Source organism: Bidens hawaiensis, unplaced genomic scaffold, assembly GCF_021521415.1.
Source record: "Bidens hawaiensis isolate Kalapana, Puna unplaced genomic scaffold, B.hawaiensis_p1.1 tig00015978_1, whole genome shotgun sequence".
Lineage (NCBI taxonomy): Eukaryota > Viridiplantae > Streptophyta > Magnoliopsida > Asterales > Asteraceae > Bidens > Bidens hawaiensis.
In genome coordinates, this window is record NW_027492440.1 from 570954 (window position 1) to 588891 (window position 17938).

Genomic DNA, 17938 nt, shown 5'->3' on the forward strand with positions numbered 1-17938 from the left:
TCTGCTTCTGTACTAGAGAAAGCAACAGTTTTTTGCTTCTTAGAACTCCATGTCACTGCACCACTACCAAGGGAGAAAATATTGGCTTAAACACTTTTCTTGTCATCTTGACAGCTAGCCCAATCACTGTCAGTGAAGCCAATCAACTCAACCTTTGTACCTTTAGCATACCAGAGACCAAAAGAAGTAGTACCTGCCACATATCTTAGAATCCTTCTTGCAGCTCCAAAGTGAATCTTGGATGGTGACTGCATAAACCGAGCTACCATACTCACAAAATAGGCAAGATCAGGCCTAGTGTGAGTTAAGTATATCAGACCTCCTATAAGGCTTCTGTAGGTTACAGCATTTGCTTTATCAGCTTGATCTTCTATCATCAACTTCTCACAAGCATTCATTGGAGTATCTTCAGGAGTGCAATTCATCATACCAAATTTTTTTAACAAACTTTTAGCATATTTTTTTTGGCATAAGAACAGACCATGTTTGGTTTGTTTTACCTCCAAGCCCAAAAAGAACTTCAGTAGCCCCATATCTGTCATTTCAAACATTTGATTCATACCATTCTTGAATTCTGCAATAAGCTTGGAACAAGGACTAGTGCAGATTATGTCATCCACATACAAGCACACATACATAATTTTCTGATTATCACCTGTCTTTACATATAAAGTTGGTTCACTTTCACTTCTCATGTACCCATTATTGATAAAGTGGCTATCAATTTTGGAGTACCAGGCTCTTGGAGCCTACTTAAGCCCATACAAAGCCTTGTGTAACTTGTATACATAATCTTCTTTTCCTGTGACAACATACCCTTGAGGCTGCTCAACATATATTTCTTCTGTTAAGTTCCCATTCAAAAAAGCAGATTTAACATCTAATTGATGTACCAACCATCCCATCTGAGCTGCCACACTTAAAATAACTCTTATAGTTTCAAAACGAGCTACTGGAGCAAATGTCTCTTGATAATCAATACCATGTTGTTGAGAATAACCTTTAGCCACAAGTCTTGCTTTGTGCTTAAGGATATTCCCATCTGGGCCAACTTTGGTTTTAAATAGCCACTTTAAACCCACTAGATTCTTACCTTGAGGCAGTTTCACCAATTCCCATGTCATGTTTCTTTCAATTGCATCTAACTCAGTCGCCATTGCTTCCTGCCATTCTTTCTTGTCAACAGCTTCATCATAGGTTGTTGGGTCTGTGACATTTAGAGCAAACTGGCAGTTATAGAAGTAGGTATCAACATCTATCTTTCTAGCATCAGCAATAACATCTTGAATATGTCGAGTTCTAGGCTGAAGTGGTGGAGTGCTAGTGTGACTTTGGTTGGTGGAAGCAATAATAGGGATATCATGTGAGTGTGTTTGAGCTGGAGTTTGTTGACTATTTTGGCTTTGTAAGTCATTTAGGTTTGGTGTTTGTATAGGTGAGGAGTATGTAGGACTGTTAGGTTGGTTATTGGTTTCAAACTCATTTAAAGGAGGAATGGGGAATGGATCAATATAGGCTTGAGGATGCTGAGTTGGATTGGTACTCCATTGCCACTTCTCATTTTCAATGAATGTGACATCCCTTCTGGTTAGAAACTTCTTTGTAAGAGGGTTGTAGAGACGGTATCCTTTGCTTTGAGATGAATAGCCTATGAACACACATTTCTCTGCTTTATCATCTAACTTTCTTCTGAATTGAGCTAGAATCAGACCATATGCCACACATCCAAACACCCTAAAGTGATGGACAGATGGCTTTTTATTGTACCATGCCTCATAGAGTGTTTGGTTTCCTACGGCTTTGGTAGTTGCAATGTTTATAAGATAGATTGATGTAGCCACTGCTTCAGCCCAAAAATAGTTGGGCACGGACATCTGCTTCAACATACTCCTGGCGATTCCCATTACTGTCCTGTTCTTCCTCTCTACAACCCCATTATGCTCAGGGGTATAAGGAACCGTAAGCTCTCTTTTAATACCATGATCTTCACAAAACTTATTGAATTCAGAAGAGGTGAACTCACCCCCTCAATCAGATCTAAGAACCTTTATTGTTCCTTCACATTCTTTTTCAACCATGAGCTTAAAGCTTTAAACTTAGCAAAAAATTCTGACTTGTTAGCAACAAAATATACCCAACACATTCTTGTATAGTCATCAATAAAGAGTAAGTAATAGAAACTACCTCCTAGGCTGGGAACTTGCATGAAACCACATACATCAGCATGGATCAGCTCAAGTTTCTTGGTTGCCCTCCATGACTTGTAAGGAAATGATTCCCTAGCCTTTTTACCAACAACACAACCTTGACACTTCTCAGCATGTTGTATAGGTGGAAGACCAAACACCATTCGTTTATCATGCAACAACTTTAAACTTTGAAAGTGATAATGTCCATACCTCTTGTGCCATAGTATAGACACACCATCAATTGCATAATCAGGGTTGATATTGTTATTACTTGAACTTGACTTAGATGCATCCAAGAGGTTTGAACTGGAACAACCATTAGAACTTGACCTGTGGTTTTACTCTTGATGACACATTGATCATCATAAAATAGTAGTGAATACCCCTTTTTCATCAACTGATCCACACTTAACAAATTATAACCCAACAATGGTGCATAATACACATCATCTAGTAGTCTAGAGTTACCATTTGGAGTGATAATTTTAATAGTTCCTTTTCCTTGAACTATTAGTTCTTTCTTGTCTCCCAGTCTGACCACCATTTTGAATGACTCATCTAGATGAGTGAATCCTTTCTTGCATCCTGTCATATGATTGGAAGCACCAGAGTCTAAAAACCACAAGTGGGTAGTATTACCCGTGTCTGTGGCATTAGTCATTAAAGAATAATGATCTTCAGTGATTGCGATAAACAACTTTTCCTCATCTTCACCTTCTTCATTTTCCTTGGCAACGTTTGCTGTTGGTTCATTATTATACCAGAAATCACTCTTGACATGACCATACTTATTGCAATGAGTACAGTGAGGGATTTTGGATTTCTCGTGAGGCTTGTCTTGGCTTCTTCCTCGGTCTCTCCCTCTAAATGAGAGACGACCTCTACCTCTGAATGAACTGGTTCTTGTTGGGTCATACATAGCCTGTAAGGCTTGTTCATCACCACCTTTTTGTTTCTCGGGGGTTCGGCTATTAATTCTTTCCTCTTGGGATTGGAGGCACCCCATGAGCTTAACTGGAGTGAGACTTGACAGATCATAGGCAACTTCAATGGAGGGTACCACAAAGTCGAACTTGGGTGTAAGGCTCCTAAGGATTTTCTCTACTACTGTTTGATCAGCAATAGTTTCCCCATAAGCTCTCTTTTGACTTACTAGAGCCATAAAACGCCCAAAGTATTCTCCTATAGGCTCACCTTCTTTCATGGAGAGATTTTCAAAATCTCTCCTAAGGCCTTGTAGTTTAACTGCCTTGACTTGTGAGTCACCTTCATACTCCATCTTTAACACTTCCCACGTTTCTTTGGCCGTGGAGGCTGCTGCAATTCTTGAAAATAGCTGATCATGTATGCCCTGCTGAATTATGGTCATAGCACGAGCATCCCGTTTTTGGGAGTTTTTGAGTTTGTTTTGATCTTTTTCTGATATGTCAACACCATCTTGAACTAGGTCCCATAGATCACGTGATCGGAGGATGGTCTTCATACGAATACTCCAATACTCATACCCTTCGCCTTTGAATACAGGAATCGGCGTGGAGGCAGTCGGAAGAGTGCTGGTTTGCTCGGCCATAGGGTAGATAGGATAATTAGGGTTTAATATGTATGAAGAGTTGGATCGAAGGCTGTGCTCTGATACCAAATCTGTTAGTATCAGAACATTAATAACAAAGAATAATCAAGGAATGATGAAGGCTATTGATTGAATTGATAATATAAAATTGCATACCTCAAGGAAACAAAGAGCTCTCTTAAATAGAGAACTTTACAACGGATAAATGCATAATACTAGGGCTAAGCATAAGACCAGGACTCTAACTGACTTGACCGAGTTCTTAGCAATTATTCAAACTTAAACAAACTTAACAATAAACAAATAAATAAATTAGCCTTCATGCATGCAGCTCACGTGAGGATGAATCACTTTTCATTACATTTCACCCTTCATTCTCTCATACCAAACATTACCTAAAGAATTTGAGGGAATTAATTTTATAATTCACGTGTTAATCAAACACATTATGAAATAGATGTAGATTCTGATTTGAAAAAAATGGAAACCAATATTCATCAGGAGGCCTTCCAAATAACGCATAGATTGTTTACAGACAATTGAAGCACTTTTTAGTCAAGGACCAAAATAATACTACACTTGCTGCAACCGCTAACATAGCACTTCAATTATTTTCCGTACCAATGCAGCGGAAATGCCATGATAGGCCTCTTAGCCAGTAACATAATTAAGAAGATGCACAACAAATGAATCGCGATACCTGTCTGGCCGGCTAGGATGCCTTCTTGGCCAATATTCTGTAGCGCCTAACAGAAGTTCAAGGGTGCAATACCAATAATAAACAACGCGCGATTGGTCGTTGACTGTTCCTGAGTGTCAAAGAAGGAATTGGAGCCAAAATCAGCAATCTTAAGGGCCCCGCTACTTTCAAGAAGAAGATCTGATCCTTGGAGATCACAGTGCAGCACTGGATGGTCATGGCAGCACTTGAGACCATATATTAAAAAGCTGATGCGTATAACGTTTCACCTACCATATTCAAAAGAATCTAGCATTTAAACATAATGGTGTCCAAATTAACTTTAAAAGGTGCATTTTATGTTAAACTAACCCGAAGCTCAGTAAACTGCATAGCATTATCTGCAAGCTATATTGCATATTGATAAAAAATTAGGTTCAAAGTTTCAGACATTGGGATGATCTAAACGGCACAAATTTACAATCTCCATTTTCAATGAAGACATGGAAATTTATCATCAACACTCGCTTGGCCATGATCCTTAAATTTACGAGGTAATCGCCCCTTCAGTGCCTCCCAGAAATAACATCAAGCCAAGATGACCTACAGACAACTGTTAGCTCTCCAAGAAGATGACTGGGTGGATTACTAGGCCAAGGATTTGGCACACCAGTACTATTACTTGGTTACAGTCTCTCATAACAGCCAACTCCTATTGCAAAAATTACAAGTCACGTAAGATTTTCACTTCAATATCCAAGTGATTAATCCAACATTTTCATAACAATTGTAACAATGCAAAGAATAATTTTTAAATTACCAGCAAATTAACAAAAAAAAAGTGTACTTACTTTTCATGTTCGACAATTCTAGACAACAAAAAGAGTTGTTTTGTTCGATGTTTCTCTCATGCCTATGTTGGGAGTGAAAAAAGAAAAAGGACTAATAAATATACGTAGGATGGGTGAATGCAATATATGAAGACAGACATAATTAAAAAAGACTGTGACATTACCAACGTCAAAGTTGTCAAGTTCTCGAATGTGCTCTTCCACATTAACAGGAACATCACTCGAACGAATCCAGTCTTGATAACATATCAATGCTTGTATAGTTTCCGGAGTTAAAGATGTTCCAAATGAGTGCAACACTTTTCCTTTGACAGTGAAAGAAGATTCACATGCTATAGTTGAAATTGGAATAGCTAAAACATCATGTGCAACAAGTGATAATACAGGAAAAGCTGTGCTTCTCCTCTTCCACCAATTCAGGACAGTAAAATCTTCACTTTGAAAGTATTCCTTATCTTCTGCAATATCTTTGGTTAAATATCTATCCAACTCCAACATAGGATCATTTGCTACACCTGATCCTGCCTGCCTCCTTTTCACCTCAGTCAAGTTTTTCTCTCTACATGCTTTAATGACGCCAGTACTATTATCTAACAGACCCATGTCACGGTCAAGGTAAGTGCTTGATTGATGAGATGAAGATGGCATGTTCCTCACATGCTCACCAGAGTGAATTCTTTCATAATCACTAAATAGCTTGTATAATGCATTCTTACACAATGCAGAGATTTTTCTTCCATCTTCATCGCCATATATATTACATAGAGCAACCTCAAGATGCATAAATTTTGTTCTGGGATCAAGAACAGAAGCAATGAACACCAACAAATTGAACTTTTCAATATTGCCCCAATATTTGTCAAGCTTTCTTTTCATGCTTGATGACATCTCTGTAAGTATATGATCCTCACTTGAAACACTTTCCATTAGAACATTATGAATGCAACATATGGAATCCAAGAAAGTGTTTGAGGTAGTGTACCTAGCGCCTGAAACTTCTATAGTAAATTGATAACAATGACGAAGGAAACTTACTAATCTCTTGACATTATCCCAATCGAAGGAACTTGGAACCTGAGGCAGCTCTCTAATGTCACTCTTGTACACAAAATCCTCAATTTTTAGCCTATCAAATGCCCTTTCGTATATTATTGCTACACTTAACATCAAATAAGTAGAGTTCCATCGAGTTGGAACGTCCAAGCACAATGACTTTTGGCATTCAACTTTTTCCAACTTGGCGAGCTCTTTGAACTTCTTCAATGCGTTTGGTGATTGTGTTGCGTACCTCACTGCTTCCCTAACATTATCCACTGAACTTTTCATTTCCCTGATCATGTCCTGAACTACTAAGTTCAGAACACGCATCAAACATCTAACATGAGTCCATTTTCCTTTTGAAACACAAAGATTCCCTTTACATGTTCTTTTCATATACTGGATTATAGTATCATTACTACTTGCATTGTCAACAGTAATAGTGAAAATATTTTCTAAACCCCAATCAACCAAACATACCTCAACAGCTTTTCCAATGTCACTTCCTCTAAGGCTCAAAATAGGACAAAAGTTTATCACTTTTTTTTGTAGCCTCCAGTCATTATCAATGAAGTGAGCAGTAAGGCACATATAGTTGGTTCCTTGCAATGAAGTCCAAGTATCAATCGTCAAATTAAGCCTAGCAGTTGACAGCTTTAATTGAGCCTTAACTTTTTCCTTTTCATCAAGAAACAACTCATAACAATCCCTTGTTATTGAACTTGTAGATGGAATCACAAGTGAAGGTTGACATAATTCCATGCACCGTCGAAATCCTTCATTTTCTACAAACTTAAATGGCATTTTATCCTTTATTATCATTTCAATTACGGCTTTCTTAGCAACTTGCTGATCAAATCTCCAAGAAAGTAAACCATCTTTGGTCTTCCTATTATCTTCAACTCTGGTAGCAAAAACAGGCAAAGTTGATGTACTTTGAGTTTGATTTGAAGGATTAGAGGCACAACTTTTCATATGAACCATCAGCATAGATGTTCCAAAGGTAGATGCACAATAGTAACACTTCTTAATATTGTCCTTTGGTTTTACAAGCTCCGTAGAAGAAGTATTCCTTGTACCATAGCTTGCGCATTCCATTATAGTACTTTGGCTCTCATCTACTTGAGAAACCTCACTAAGAAACTGCAGAGATGAAGATAGATAGTAGTACTAAATTAAGATCCAGTCAATGTTACCATGATCATGTCTACCTTTCTTTTTACATTTATGACCTAATTTAAATGTGTCAATGCATCACACCTTGAAGGTCATGAAAGAAGATACTATGAACAAAAAGATGTTCAACCAGATTTGTTTGCATGACTTTAGTATGGATACGTTAACATGACCATAACATCTAAACGGGCATTCTATATCTTCAGTTGAAAGAATTACGAGCACTACAATGCAACGAGAAAAAAAAATCAAGCATCATGTTACAAGAAAGGAAAGGAAACTCACTTTGCTTTTTAAAGCAGTTTCAGCAGTTGGACGATTAGCTGGATCAACCGAAAGAAGTACATCCAGTAGTGACAATGATGATGGTGGGAAATCTTTAAATGTCTCTGTTAAGCATCTTCTAGATTGGTATTGGGGCTTATATAGTGCTTCCAAAGGAAATTTATATGTTTCCCAAAATTCATCAGGAGGTGACCCACATAATGCATAGATCTTCTGTAGCTGCTCCGCCTAGGACAATTGAAGCATTTTTCATTCAGATCTCAAATAACATACACTTGTTGAAACCATTAACATCACATATTCATGCTGCCATCAATTATTTACCTCTGTGTGACCAGCCAGGATAGGCCCCCTGGCCAATAACCCAGCCAAAATGCAGCCGGCACTCCACAGGTCAACACCAACACCATATTCGGTACCTCCTAGCAGGAGCTCAGGGGCCCTGTACCAGTAAGTAGCCACAGGATTGGTCATTGGCTGCTCATGAATAAAGTCAAAGAAAGAAGCAGAGCCAAAATCAGCAATCTTAAGAATCCCATTATTGTCAACAAGAAGATCGGATCCCTTAAGATCACGATGCAGCACTTGATGGTCATGGCAGTACTTCAGACCACAAAAAAGCTGATGCATATAACTCTTGACCTATCATATTACATAATGTGAACATATGATGTCCAAGTTAACTTTAACAAGTATATTCTAAGTGGAACTGACCTGATGCTCTGTAAACTTCATAGTAGGATCTGCTGAGAGCGCAGCCAAATCGTGGTCCATATATTCAAAAACCAGGTACAAAGTTTCAGACACCCTGGATGTCACTATACCTTCTAATTTAATTACATTGGGATGATCTAAACGGCGCATTATTACTATCTCCATAGCCATCATTTTCACACTCTCTGGATCAGAAGTATCACATTGGATTCTTTTCAATGCCACAACCTTTCCTGTATGAATATCCTTACCTTTATACACGTCACAATATCCTCCTTCTCCAATCTGATGACAAAAATTCAAAATATTAAATGATTAATAAAATGAAGCGCTACGAAATCAATGAATATATGATTATCAGCAGCACTTGCTTTGCCAAGATTCTGAAATGTGTCGCCCCTAAGAGGTAACCATCCCTTGAGTGCTTCCCCGGAAGCAGCAGCAAGCCAAGATGGCCAACCAATAGCTACTAGCTCCCCAAGAACATTTTTAGGTGGATTACTATTCCAAGGCTTTGGCATACCATTATTGTTATTGTCTGAAAATGAAAACGATGAGACGGTGACATCTTATTTATTCACTTCCTCAAATCATAAACACAAGTTGTATTTGGAATAATCTATGTTGTATGTTTACAACATTTTGTAATCCAAACAGCATTGAGATTTCGTAAAACTACAAACCCAAAAGTGTAATAGATACGCAAAATGCATTCACACTAAAAAAACATTAGCAACTAAGCAGTCTAGTATATATTTATTATTTGCAATGATTTGATGCCCAAGCCTCAAGCAATCTTTGTGTTGCTTTTATTTTTTACTTATCAAACTTAGCTAACAAAGTCCTGAAAACCTCAAGAATAAAAATATTACTGAATTTATTCTTGATCTACTAGGTTTTAATACTAACATTTGACAATGCAAAACGTTTATAACTCAAAAGAGAATGGTATGACATGCATGCAACAATCGAGAATGAAAGAATATGAAAACCGTACAAGACGAACATGTACATTCACAAGCAGCTAACAAATTCCAAGACTTATATGTATGCATAGCAACATAATAATTTCATATACGTTTTTGGTTTTCTATTTTTGTTGGTTTTCTAAATCTGGAAAAAAACACTTATAGGTAACATAATCCTACATCTTCTCTAAGTCTTGAAGTAGAAAACAAATTATACCAAAACTAACGTGCATATTCACAAGCAGACACAATGTAGAAGTTTGACTGTACCATAGTTCTCTTCAGAGGAAAACAAATACTTCTGCAACTTCCTACCAAATTTAATTATGCCGGTTTCTGGAACTGAATCAACACTCCCCTAGTGTAATGCCAATATAGACTCAAGACCATACACAACCTCAGCCATAGTAATACGTAGCTTTGGACGAGTATGCAAACAGCCATCAACTAAGTTTGCATAATCATTCAAGCATTTAATTGAAACTTGCCCCTTTAAATCTGGATCAATGATCTTCTTTAGGTTGCCTCCTTTCAAAAAGTCCTGCGCCCATCCAACCAATCCCCATTGTTCCTCATCAAGACTTCTATCCACTGCCCGCTTCCTGCATATCACTTCCAACAGAATCACTCCAAAGGAAAACACATCAGACTTCCTAGTTAGTCTGCCAGTTGAGAAATATTCTGGATCAAAGTATCCAAATGTGCCTTTGATGAGGGTATTGACATAGGTTAATGACTTATCTCTTGGGCTTATCTTAGACAATCCAAAGTCTGAAATTTTGGCTGCCCAATTGTTATCTAGCAAGATATTTGAACTCTTAACGTCTCGGTGTATGACCCCTTGCTGAGTGCCGGTCCCATTGTGGAGGTAGTCTAGACCGCGTGCAGCACCTATACATATCCTGAGCCTTTGCGAAAAACATAAAGGAGTATGCAGATTATGTAGATGATCCGCAAGAGTTCCATTCGGCATATATTCGTAAACAAGGATCATCTCTTTGTTATCATTGCAATAACCAACTAAAGACACTAGGTTACAGTGTCTCAACATAGATAGAATCTCAACTTCAGCCCAGAACTCTGTGGCCCCCTGAGCAGAATCGGAATCCAACCGCTTGATAGCCACAACCGTTTTTGTACCATTTTTCATTGTGCCTTTGTAAACTTTACCGAATCCACCTTCCCCAATGAGCAATCTTTCGTTGAAGTCTTGGGTAGATAACTGAATCTCAGAAAGTGGAAAGTGAGGACAAGCTAGTCCCGTTGGAAACAATGACACGGTCTGCCCACTCGATCCAGCAAACATAATTTCGTTGATCCTGTTTGTGATGTCTTATAAAGTAGCAGTCAGTTGAGTCCTCTACGTGATATTTGTGCTGCTTTTCAGTTGAAGAACAAACTAATTGCTAGAAAACAATAATTAACATGTGTTGGCGCTAACTAATAAAAGCAAAGCGTACCTGATGGCTTAGAGCCGTATGCTCAGAAACCCACCAATGCGTTTATAGTTCCAAAATCCAAATATCAGTTTTCACCGGAGCATGAAGCTGGTTTCTTACTTTTCCACTTTTCAGCGCCGCCCCTGTTCTTGGAATATTAGAATGGGACAAAAGCACTGACCACAAGTTTGTTTTCTTATCTGAACTCTTCAGTGGGGAAATTACCAAAATAACATGTTTCACCTAAAATTTTCAAAAGTAAGCATGCCTATTTTAGGGAAAATTTCTCAAATAGCCAGTTTAACTAATACTTTCAAGAAATAGCCTATGTTTTCAACGGATATCCAAAATGGCCTAACAATTCCGTTGGATCCGATGGAAACAAGAACTAATCCGACGGAATAGTATAGCCTATCAGATATTGACACACATTCAAATTTTCTGATGGATCCGATGCCTTTTTAAGCTATCCGACGGATTCGTGTTCTAGGCAACGTAATAATAAACAGCCGGATTCGACGGTACAACTAATGCTTTCGTCGGATCCGAGTGTTTAATTTGTCCATCAAAACCTAAATTTTTAATTCGCGAGTTTTTGATTTTGAGTTCTAGATTGAAATTGAACGCTATGGTGAAACAATCCTTCATACTCAAACATACAATTTAGTTTCGTGCATGCATCTGTTGGGTTCATCTCTTGCCAGTAAATATTGTATGATTCCACCATAGCTCTCTTGTTGTAACCCCGATAAGCGCTCTTGTGGGCAGCATATCCCACGAAGTAGCACTCATCCGCCTTCTCTGCAAATTTGGAAGTTGAGTTGGCGTTTGTTTGGAGCAAAGTGCATGGACATCCGAACATTTTAAAGTAGTTGACTTGTGGCTTCGACCCATAGTAGATTTCATATGGAGTCTTGTTCAATCTCTTCTTCAGCAACACACTGTTCTGGGTGAAGCAAGCTGCATTGATGGCTTCCCGCCAGAAGAACAACAAAAGTTTGGAATACGAGAGCATTGTTCTAGTAGCCTCGATAAGCGTTCTGTTTCGTCTTTTAGCAACTCCGTTTTGTTGTGGAGTGTACGGAGCACTGAAATGACGTTCTATCCCCTTGTTGTGGCAAAAGTCGTCCACAGCTTTGTTTCATAATTCCGTTCCATTATCACTTTTGATGCACTTAACCCGCTTATCCATTTGGTTTTCCACTAGCTCCATGAACCTTATCAAAAGCTGAGTTGTCTCGTCCTTGTGACTTAGCAAGAAAGTCCAGATGAAACGCGAAAAATCGTCAGTAATAACCAGACAATAGGCTTTTCGGTCTATTGCCATTGGTTGAATGAGACCAAAAAGATCCATATGCAGTAGCTGAAGAATGGAACTTATGGTATTGGTAGTCTTGGGTTTGTGATGGAGTGTGCTGTTTGCATTTAGAATATGAAATACACTATTCAAGAAAATGATTTAACAGACAAACTCCTCACAAGTTCACCTTTAACTAACTTGTTCAAGTTCTTAAAGTTAACATGACCCAAGCGTAGATGCCATAGAGATGAGGCTTTTCCGATGTAACACCCCGGCTTAAGCGGAAACGCCAGAGTGTGACGTACAAATTGTTCAAACACACGTGGCACTATTAAGCGACCATAATATCATTAATTCGTTTAAAACACAAGTACACAAGTTTCAAAGTAAACAAATACAACCAATCAAACATAGAAATTTATAACAATTTATTGATTATTTTAGATAACTTAAAAACTAGCGTCTTCCTTTAACGTCATCCTCTAATCACAGCACCTGTAGCATGCATATAAAATAAAGTCAACTACAAGTAGTTGGTGAGAATCATCAAAGTTTGTTATAATACATAAAAAGCATACAATTCTATGAACCGTGTAATCAACGCAAGTAAAGTCCTTTCCAATTGGTAACAACCAACGTACTCGGGATATCGCACAACGCACGCAAGGTCCTTTCCAGATGAAGCTGATCAACGTACTCGGATAGCACAAAGCACATAAGGTCCTTTCCAGTTGGGGACAACCAACGTACTCAGATAGCACAACTCACATAAGCAAGTAAACATAAGTCTATAATGCGAATTGTAGTTTGAATAAGCAAAGTAAGTAATCGTTTGTACAGGATATGCATACTACCCCCAAAATGTAAAAACGTTAAAAAAGGGGTGTGAGAAACTCATCTTAAAAGTTGAAGTAAAAAGGTAACCCTAAAGCGTCGAAAAGATTGAAAACGACAAAAGAACCGAAAGCGTCACAAAAGCCGAAATGAGGGATCCGCACTAGCTAAGTTAAATATAAATACGAGTCTTAACTACAATCTAACGAGAGAATTTATAGTATAAACTTATATTGAGAGTAAGATAGTATTTTACTAATTTTATAGTTTTTGATTATTATTATATTAATATTTATGTTTAACGAACACTTGGTTATTATTATGATATAACTATTTTAATGGCAAAGACGTGAGGCTTGCACATTCGAAAAACTTGAACTAAGGTTTACCCATCGAATTTACATTGAATGGTTTGACGAAAAGATTTTAGAACGAACTAAAGGTTAGTTTTATTAATTACGAATGATTTGTATTCATGGTTTACGAAAACGAAAGTTCGGTTTTTTAAGTGTAAAAAGATTAAATATATTTTATATTTAATTTATAAAATTTTTATGATTTTATTATGATTTTTAAATAATTAAAATCTATTAATAAATGAATATATAGGTTAATAAAATATATATATAAAAAAAATGGGTATGACCCGGGTTTCGAACCCGAGTCCCCGCAATACGAACATAGTGAGTTAACAAGTTGATCTAAGGAAGGCATTCGTTTAGATATGATTTTTATTTCTTATATATACTATTAGTTTTAAAGATATATTAATTATTATTAATTAAAACAAATACAAAGGTTGACCCGGGTTTCGAACCTGGGTATTATGTTAAACAAACCAAGGTTTTAACCACTGGACCATCGATGGCATTCGATTAATGTTTGAAAACGATTATATATATTAACAATATGAATATCATCTTATTCATTGAAACCCTAGGGTTTCAATTGGAAGAATCTGGCCCATGAACGAAAGAATAAACATAGGGGTTTGTTCAGTGGTTGAAAATCGTTATTATTCATGTATTAATTACCTGTTGGAGACTTTGCTTTGCCGGAATTGGAACTCGTCAGAGAACCAGTTGCCTCGGGCTTAATAGAATTGATTAGAGGGTTTGGGAGAGTTTGAATCATATGAGCGAGTTGAGGAGGATGAGTATTGTCCTATTTATAGCCGAATTGTAACGAGGCGGTCAAATCTTGGAGTTAATTTCCGTGAATTATGACAGGCTAGAGTTACGGGATTAAACGGCGGTTATCGGTTAATATAATTAAAGTAATATGTTAATCATAATATAATATCAACGGTTAAGTTTGTTATATTCAACAAATTGGTTAAACATCAAGCTTTACGAATTCCGGCGACCGGAGGTACGTCGGAAAAACGAGGGGGGAAAGGTTTGGTTTATTGTATAATATTTTAAAAATGTTACATTTTAGTCCCTGAAGTATTAGATTCTTTTTAAATCAAAATATATAATATATTTTACACACCGGCCCTTGAACTATTAAATGATATTCAAATCAAGTTTAAATAATTACATTTACAGTTTAACCCTTGAACTTTTAAGGGTTGAAAGTTTATGCTGAAATGTTATGATTATGGATATTTTACGCATTTAACCCACAAAGTTTGTTTAACGATAAAACTCAGGATTTTATAAACAAATTGAACAGAGTAATAAATGAACGTTGAACATCAAACGTCGGGATTACTTTATTAATGATAAATGATAATACATCGAAACGACCCAACGGGTTGGGTTAACAAATACAAATTGAAAATCGACGAATGTCACAACATTTCCTACTTTTGAAATTTTCGTTCCGAAATTAGGCAAAAGAATTCGTATCAAACAGATAGGGATACTTAGTTCGCACTTGGTCTTCCCGCTCCAAAGTAAATTCAGCGCCACGTTTAGATTCCCAACGAACCTTTACCAAAGGTATACGGCTACGTTTGGTCTCTTTGTCCTTGCGGTCCATAATTTCCACCAGTTTCTTAACAAGGTGCATAGATTCATTGATGCGCACTTCGTCAAGTGGTATGTGGAGATTTCCTTCGGCTAAGCATTTCTTAATATTCGACACATGAAACGTCGAATGGACATTCAAGAGTTCTTGCGGAAGTTCAAGAGTATAGACCACACTACCAACACGATCGAGAATTTTGTAAGGTCCAACTTATCGAGGAGATAGTTTACCTTTCTTACCGAAACAAACAACACCTTTCCAAGGGGATACCTTGAGAAGGACACGATCACCAACGTTGAAATCGAGAGGTCGTCAGCGGTTATCGGCGTAGCTCTTTTGGCGACTACGAGTGTCTAAGAGATTTTATGGAATTTACGCGATTCGATCAGTAGTGTCTTGGACAAGTTCAGGATTGGTGATTTGGGTTTCACCAATCACATTCCAACAAATAGGAGAACGACACTTACGACCATAGCGTGCTTCGAAAGGAGCCATACCGATGCTCGTATGAAAAAAGTTATTGTAGGAAAACTCAATCAAATAAAGATGAGAATCCCAGTTCCCACCAAAATCCAAAACACAAGATCTAAGAATGTCCTCAAGCGTTTGAATCGTTCGCTCAGATTGCCCATCGGTTTGAGGGTGATAGGCGGTGCTAAGGTCCAATAGAGTTCCCAACGCGGTTTGCAGAGATGACCAAAAGTGGGAAGTGAAACGGCTATCTCAAATGATACGGAAAGGTACTTCATGATGACAAACGATACGCTGAACATAGATCTGAGCAAGCTGATCAACCGAGAACTTTTCGTTGATCGGAATGAAGTGGGCGAACCTAGTCAAACGGTCGACAATAACCTAAATGCCATCGTGGCGGCTTCAAGTGGTTGGGAGTTTGAACACGAAATCCATGGTCACATCTTCCCATTTCCAAATCAAGATGTGTGGTTGCACGACTAAACCGGATGATCGCTAATGCTCGGCCTTAACTTTAGCGCGAGTAAGGCACTTTACGACGTACAACGCAATATCTTTCTTCATACTGGGCCACCAGAATGTGGACCGTAATTCGAAATACATCTTATCCGCACCGGGATGAATGGAATATCGGGACTTATGATCTTTGTCCATGATGAATGTACGAAGATCGTCACGATTGGGAACCCACAAATGATTAAGGTAATACAACAAACCATCGCGCTTAGTTTTGAGTTGAAGCTCAGAGCCATAGGACATTTCGTCGTACATATTACCCTCAGTGACAAAGACATGTTGGGCTTCAAGGATATAGAGTTGGAGATCGGTTTGAATGATCACACTATGGAGCAAGATAGATTTCACATGGGTCTTTCGACTAAGGGCGTCGGCTACAACATTCGCTTAACTAGGGTGATAGAGAATTTCACAGTTGTAATCACTAAGTAATTCGACCAATCGTCGTTGCCACATGTTCAGATCTTTTTGGTCGAAAATGTGTGGAAAACTCTTATGGTCGGTGAATGCCACACATTTTGTGCCATAAAGGTAATGTCTCCAAATTTTCAAGCAAAAACAACAACACCGAGCTCGAGATCATGCGTCGTATAGTTCTTTTCATGAACCTTAAGTTGTTGTGAAGCGTAAGCAATGACTTTACCTCGTTGCAAAAGGACACAATCGAGGCCTTGATTGGAAGCATCGCAATAGACGACAAAGTCCTCATTGCCCTCGGGGAGAGCAAGGATCGACTCATCACAAAGCATATGTTTAAGAGTTTGGAATGCTTCATCTTGCTTTGGTCCCCACTCGTAAGGTTTATCCTTGTGAATCAAGGCGGTTAGGGGCAAAGAAAGCTTGGAAAAATTGAGGATGAAGCGACGATAATAACCCGCAAGGCCAAGAAACGAACGAACTTTGGTGGGAGAGGTTGGAGTTTTCCGATTCTTAATGGCTTCGACTTTGGCTAGGTCAATGTGAATACCCTTTTCGTTTACTATGTGCCCTTAGAATGGGATTTCGTTCAACCAGAATTCACACTTCGAGAACTTCGCGTAAAGTTGTTCATTCCTCAAAAGATCAAGGATAGAATGAAGGTGATTCGTATGCTCGGTTTTGGACTTAGAGTATAAGAGAATATCGTCAATAACGAATTTATCTAAGTATGGCTTGCATACGCGGTTCATGAGGTCCATGAATACCGCGGGTGCATTGGTCAACCCAAAGGGCATAACCCTAAACTCGTAATGTCCATATTGAGTCCAAAAGGCAGTCTTGGGTATATCATCTTCATGCACTCGTAGTTGATGATAACCCGAACGAAGATCAATATTGGAGAAGCAAGAAGCTCCTTGAAGTTGATCAAAGAGATCGTCAAGGCGAGGCAAAGGGTAACGATTCTTGACCGTAAGCTTGTTGAGCTCGCGGTAGTCGATACACATACGAAAGGAACCATCTTTATTCATGACAAACAACACAGGCGCGCCCCATTGAGATGAAATATGACGGATGTCCGAAAATTCTTGGATATGGGTAGAAAATTCTTGCGTCTCGGAAGGTGCAAGACGGTAGGGAGCCTTCGCAATCAGAGTTGCACCAAGCACAAGATCAATGCGGAATTCAACTTCGAGAATGGGAGGAAGACTAGAAACATCATCGGGAAACACCTCGGGATACTCACGTACAACCGAAATATCTTCAATCTTTTGCTCTTTCTTTTCAACCACGTGAGCCACGAATGCTACATACTTTTTGCGTAAGTACGTTTGGGCTTGAGAGAAAGTTATGAGGTTAAGACTCGAAGGAGAAGGCTTTTCACCAAGGAGATGAAGGGTTTGACCATCGGCTAGCGGGATACGAATGAATTTCTCGAAGAAAACGATTTCGGCACGATGAAAAGTTAACCAATCCATGCCTACTATGATGTCGAAACTTCCCAAATGCATCGA

General features: G+C 38.3%; 1 protein-coding gene and 1 pseudogene across 1 annotated transcript; both read right to left on the bottom strand.

The window, feature by feature from the left end:
* Positions 1–2047: 2047 nt before the first annotated feature.
* Positions 2048–11062, bottom strand: LOC143550271 (uncharacterized). Its single transcript, XM_077040951.1, has 8 exons — positions 10931–11062; positions 9741–10789; positions 8503–9040; positions 8113–8430; positions 7789–8016; positions 5394–7470; positions 2573–3830; positions 2048–2519 (listed from the first exon to the last, which is right to left on the bottom strand). The coding sequence occupies exons 3-8, from the start codon at positions 8674–8676 to the stop codon at positions 2048–2050; spliced, it is 4527 nt and encodes a 1508-aa protein (XP_076897066.1). The 5' UTR covers positions 8677–9040; positions 9741–10789; positions 10931–11062.
* Positions 9829–10776, bottom strand: LOC143550272 (receptor-like protein kinase ANXUR2 pseudogene; annotated as a pseudogene).
* Positions 11063–17938: the final 6876 nt, after the last annotated feature.

Excerpts from the sequence above, each read along its gene's own strand:
- LOC143550271 (XM_077040951.1), bottom strand. The coding sequence starts at position 8,676 with ATGATGGCTATGGAGATAGTAATAATGCGCCGTTTAGATCATCCCAAT. Across the intron at positions 8,431-8,502 it reads TGAAGTTTACAGAGCATCAG|GTCAAGAGTTATATGCATCA; the intron begins GTCAGTTCCACT and ends GTAATATGATAG. Across the intron at positions 7,471-7,788 it reads AAACTGCTTTAAAAAGCAAA|TTTCTTAGTGAGGTTTCTCA; the intron begins GTGAGTTTCCTT and ends TCATCTCTGCAG.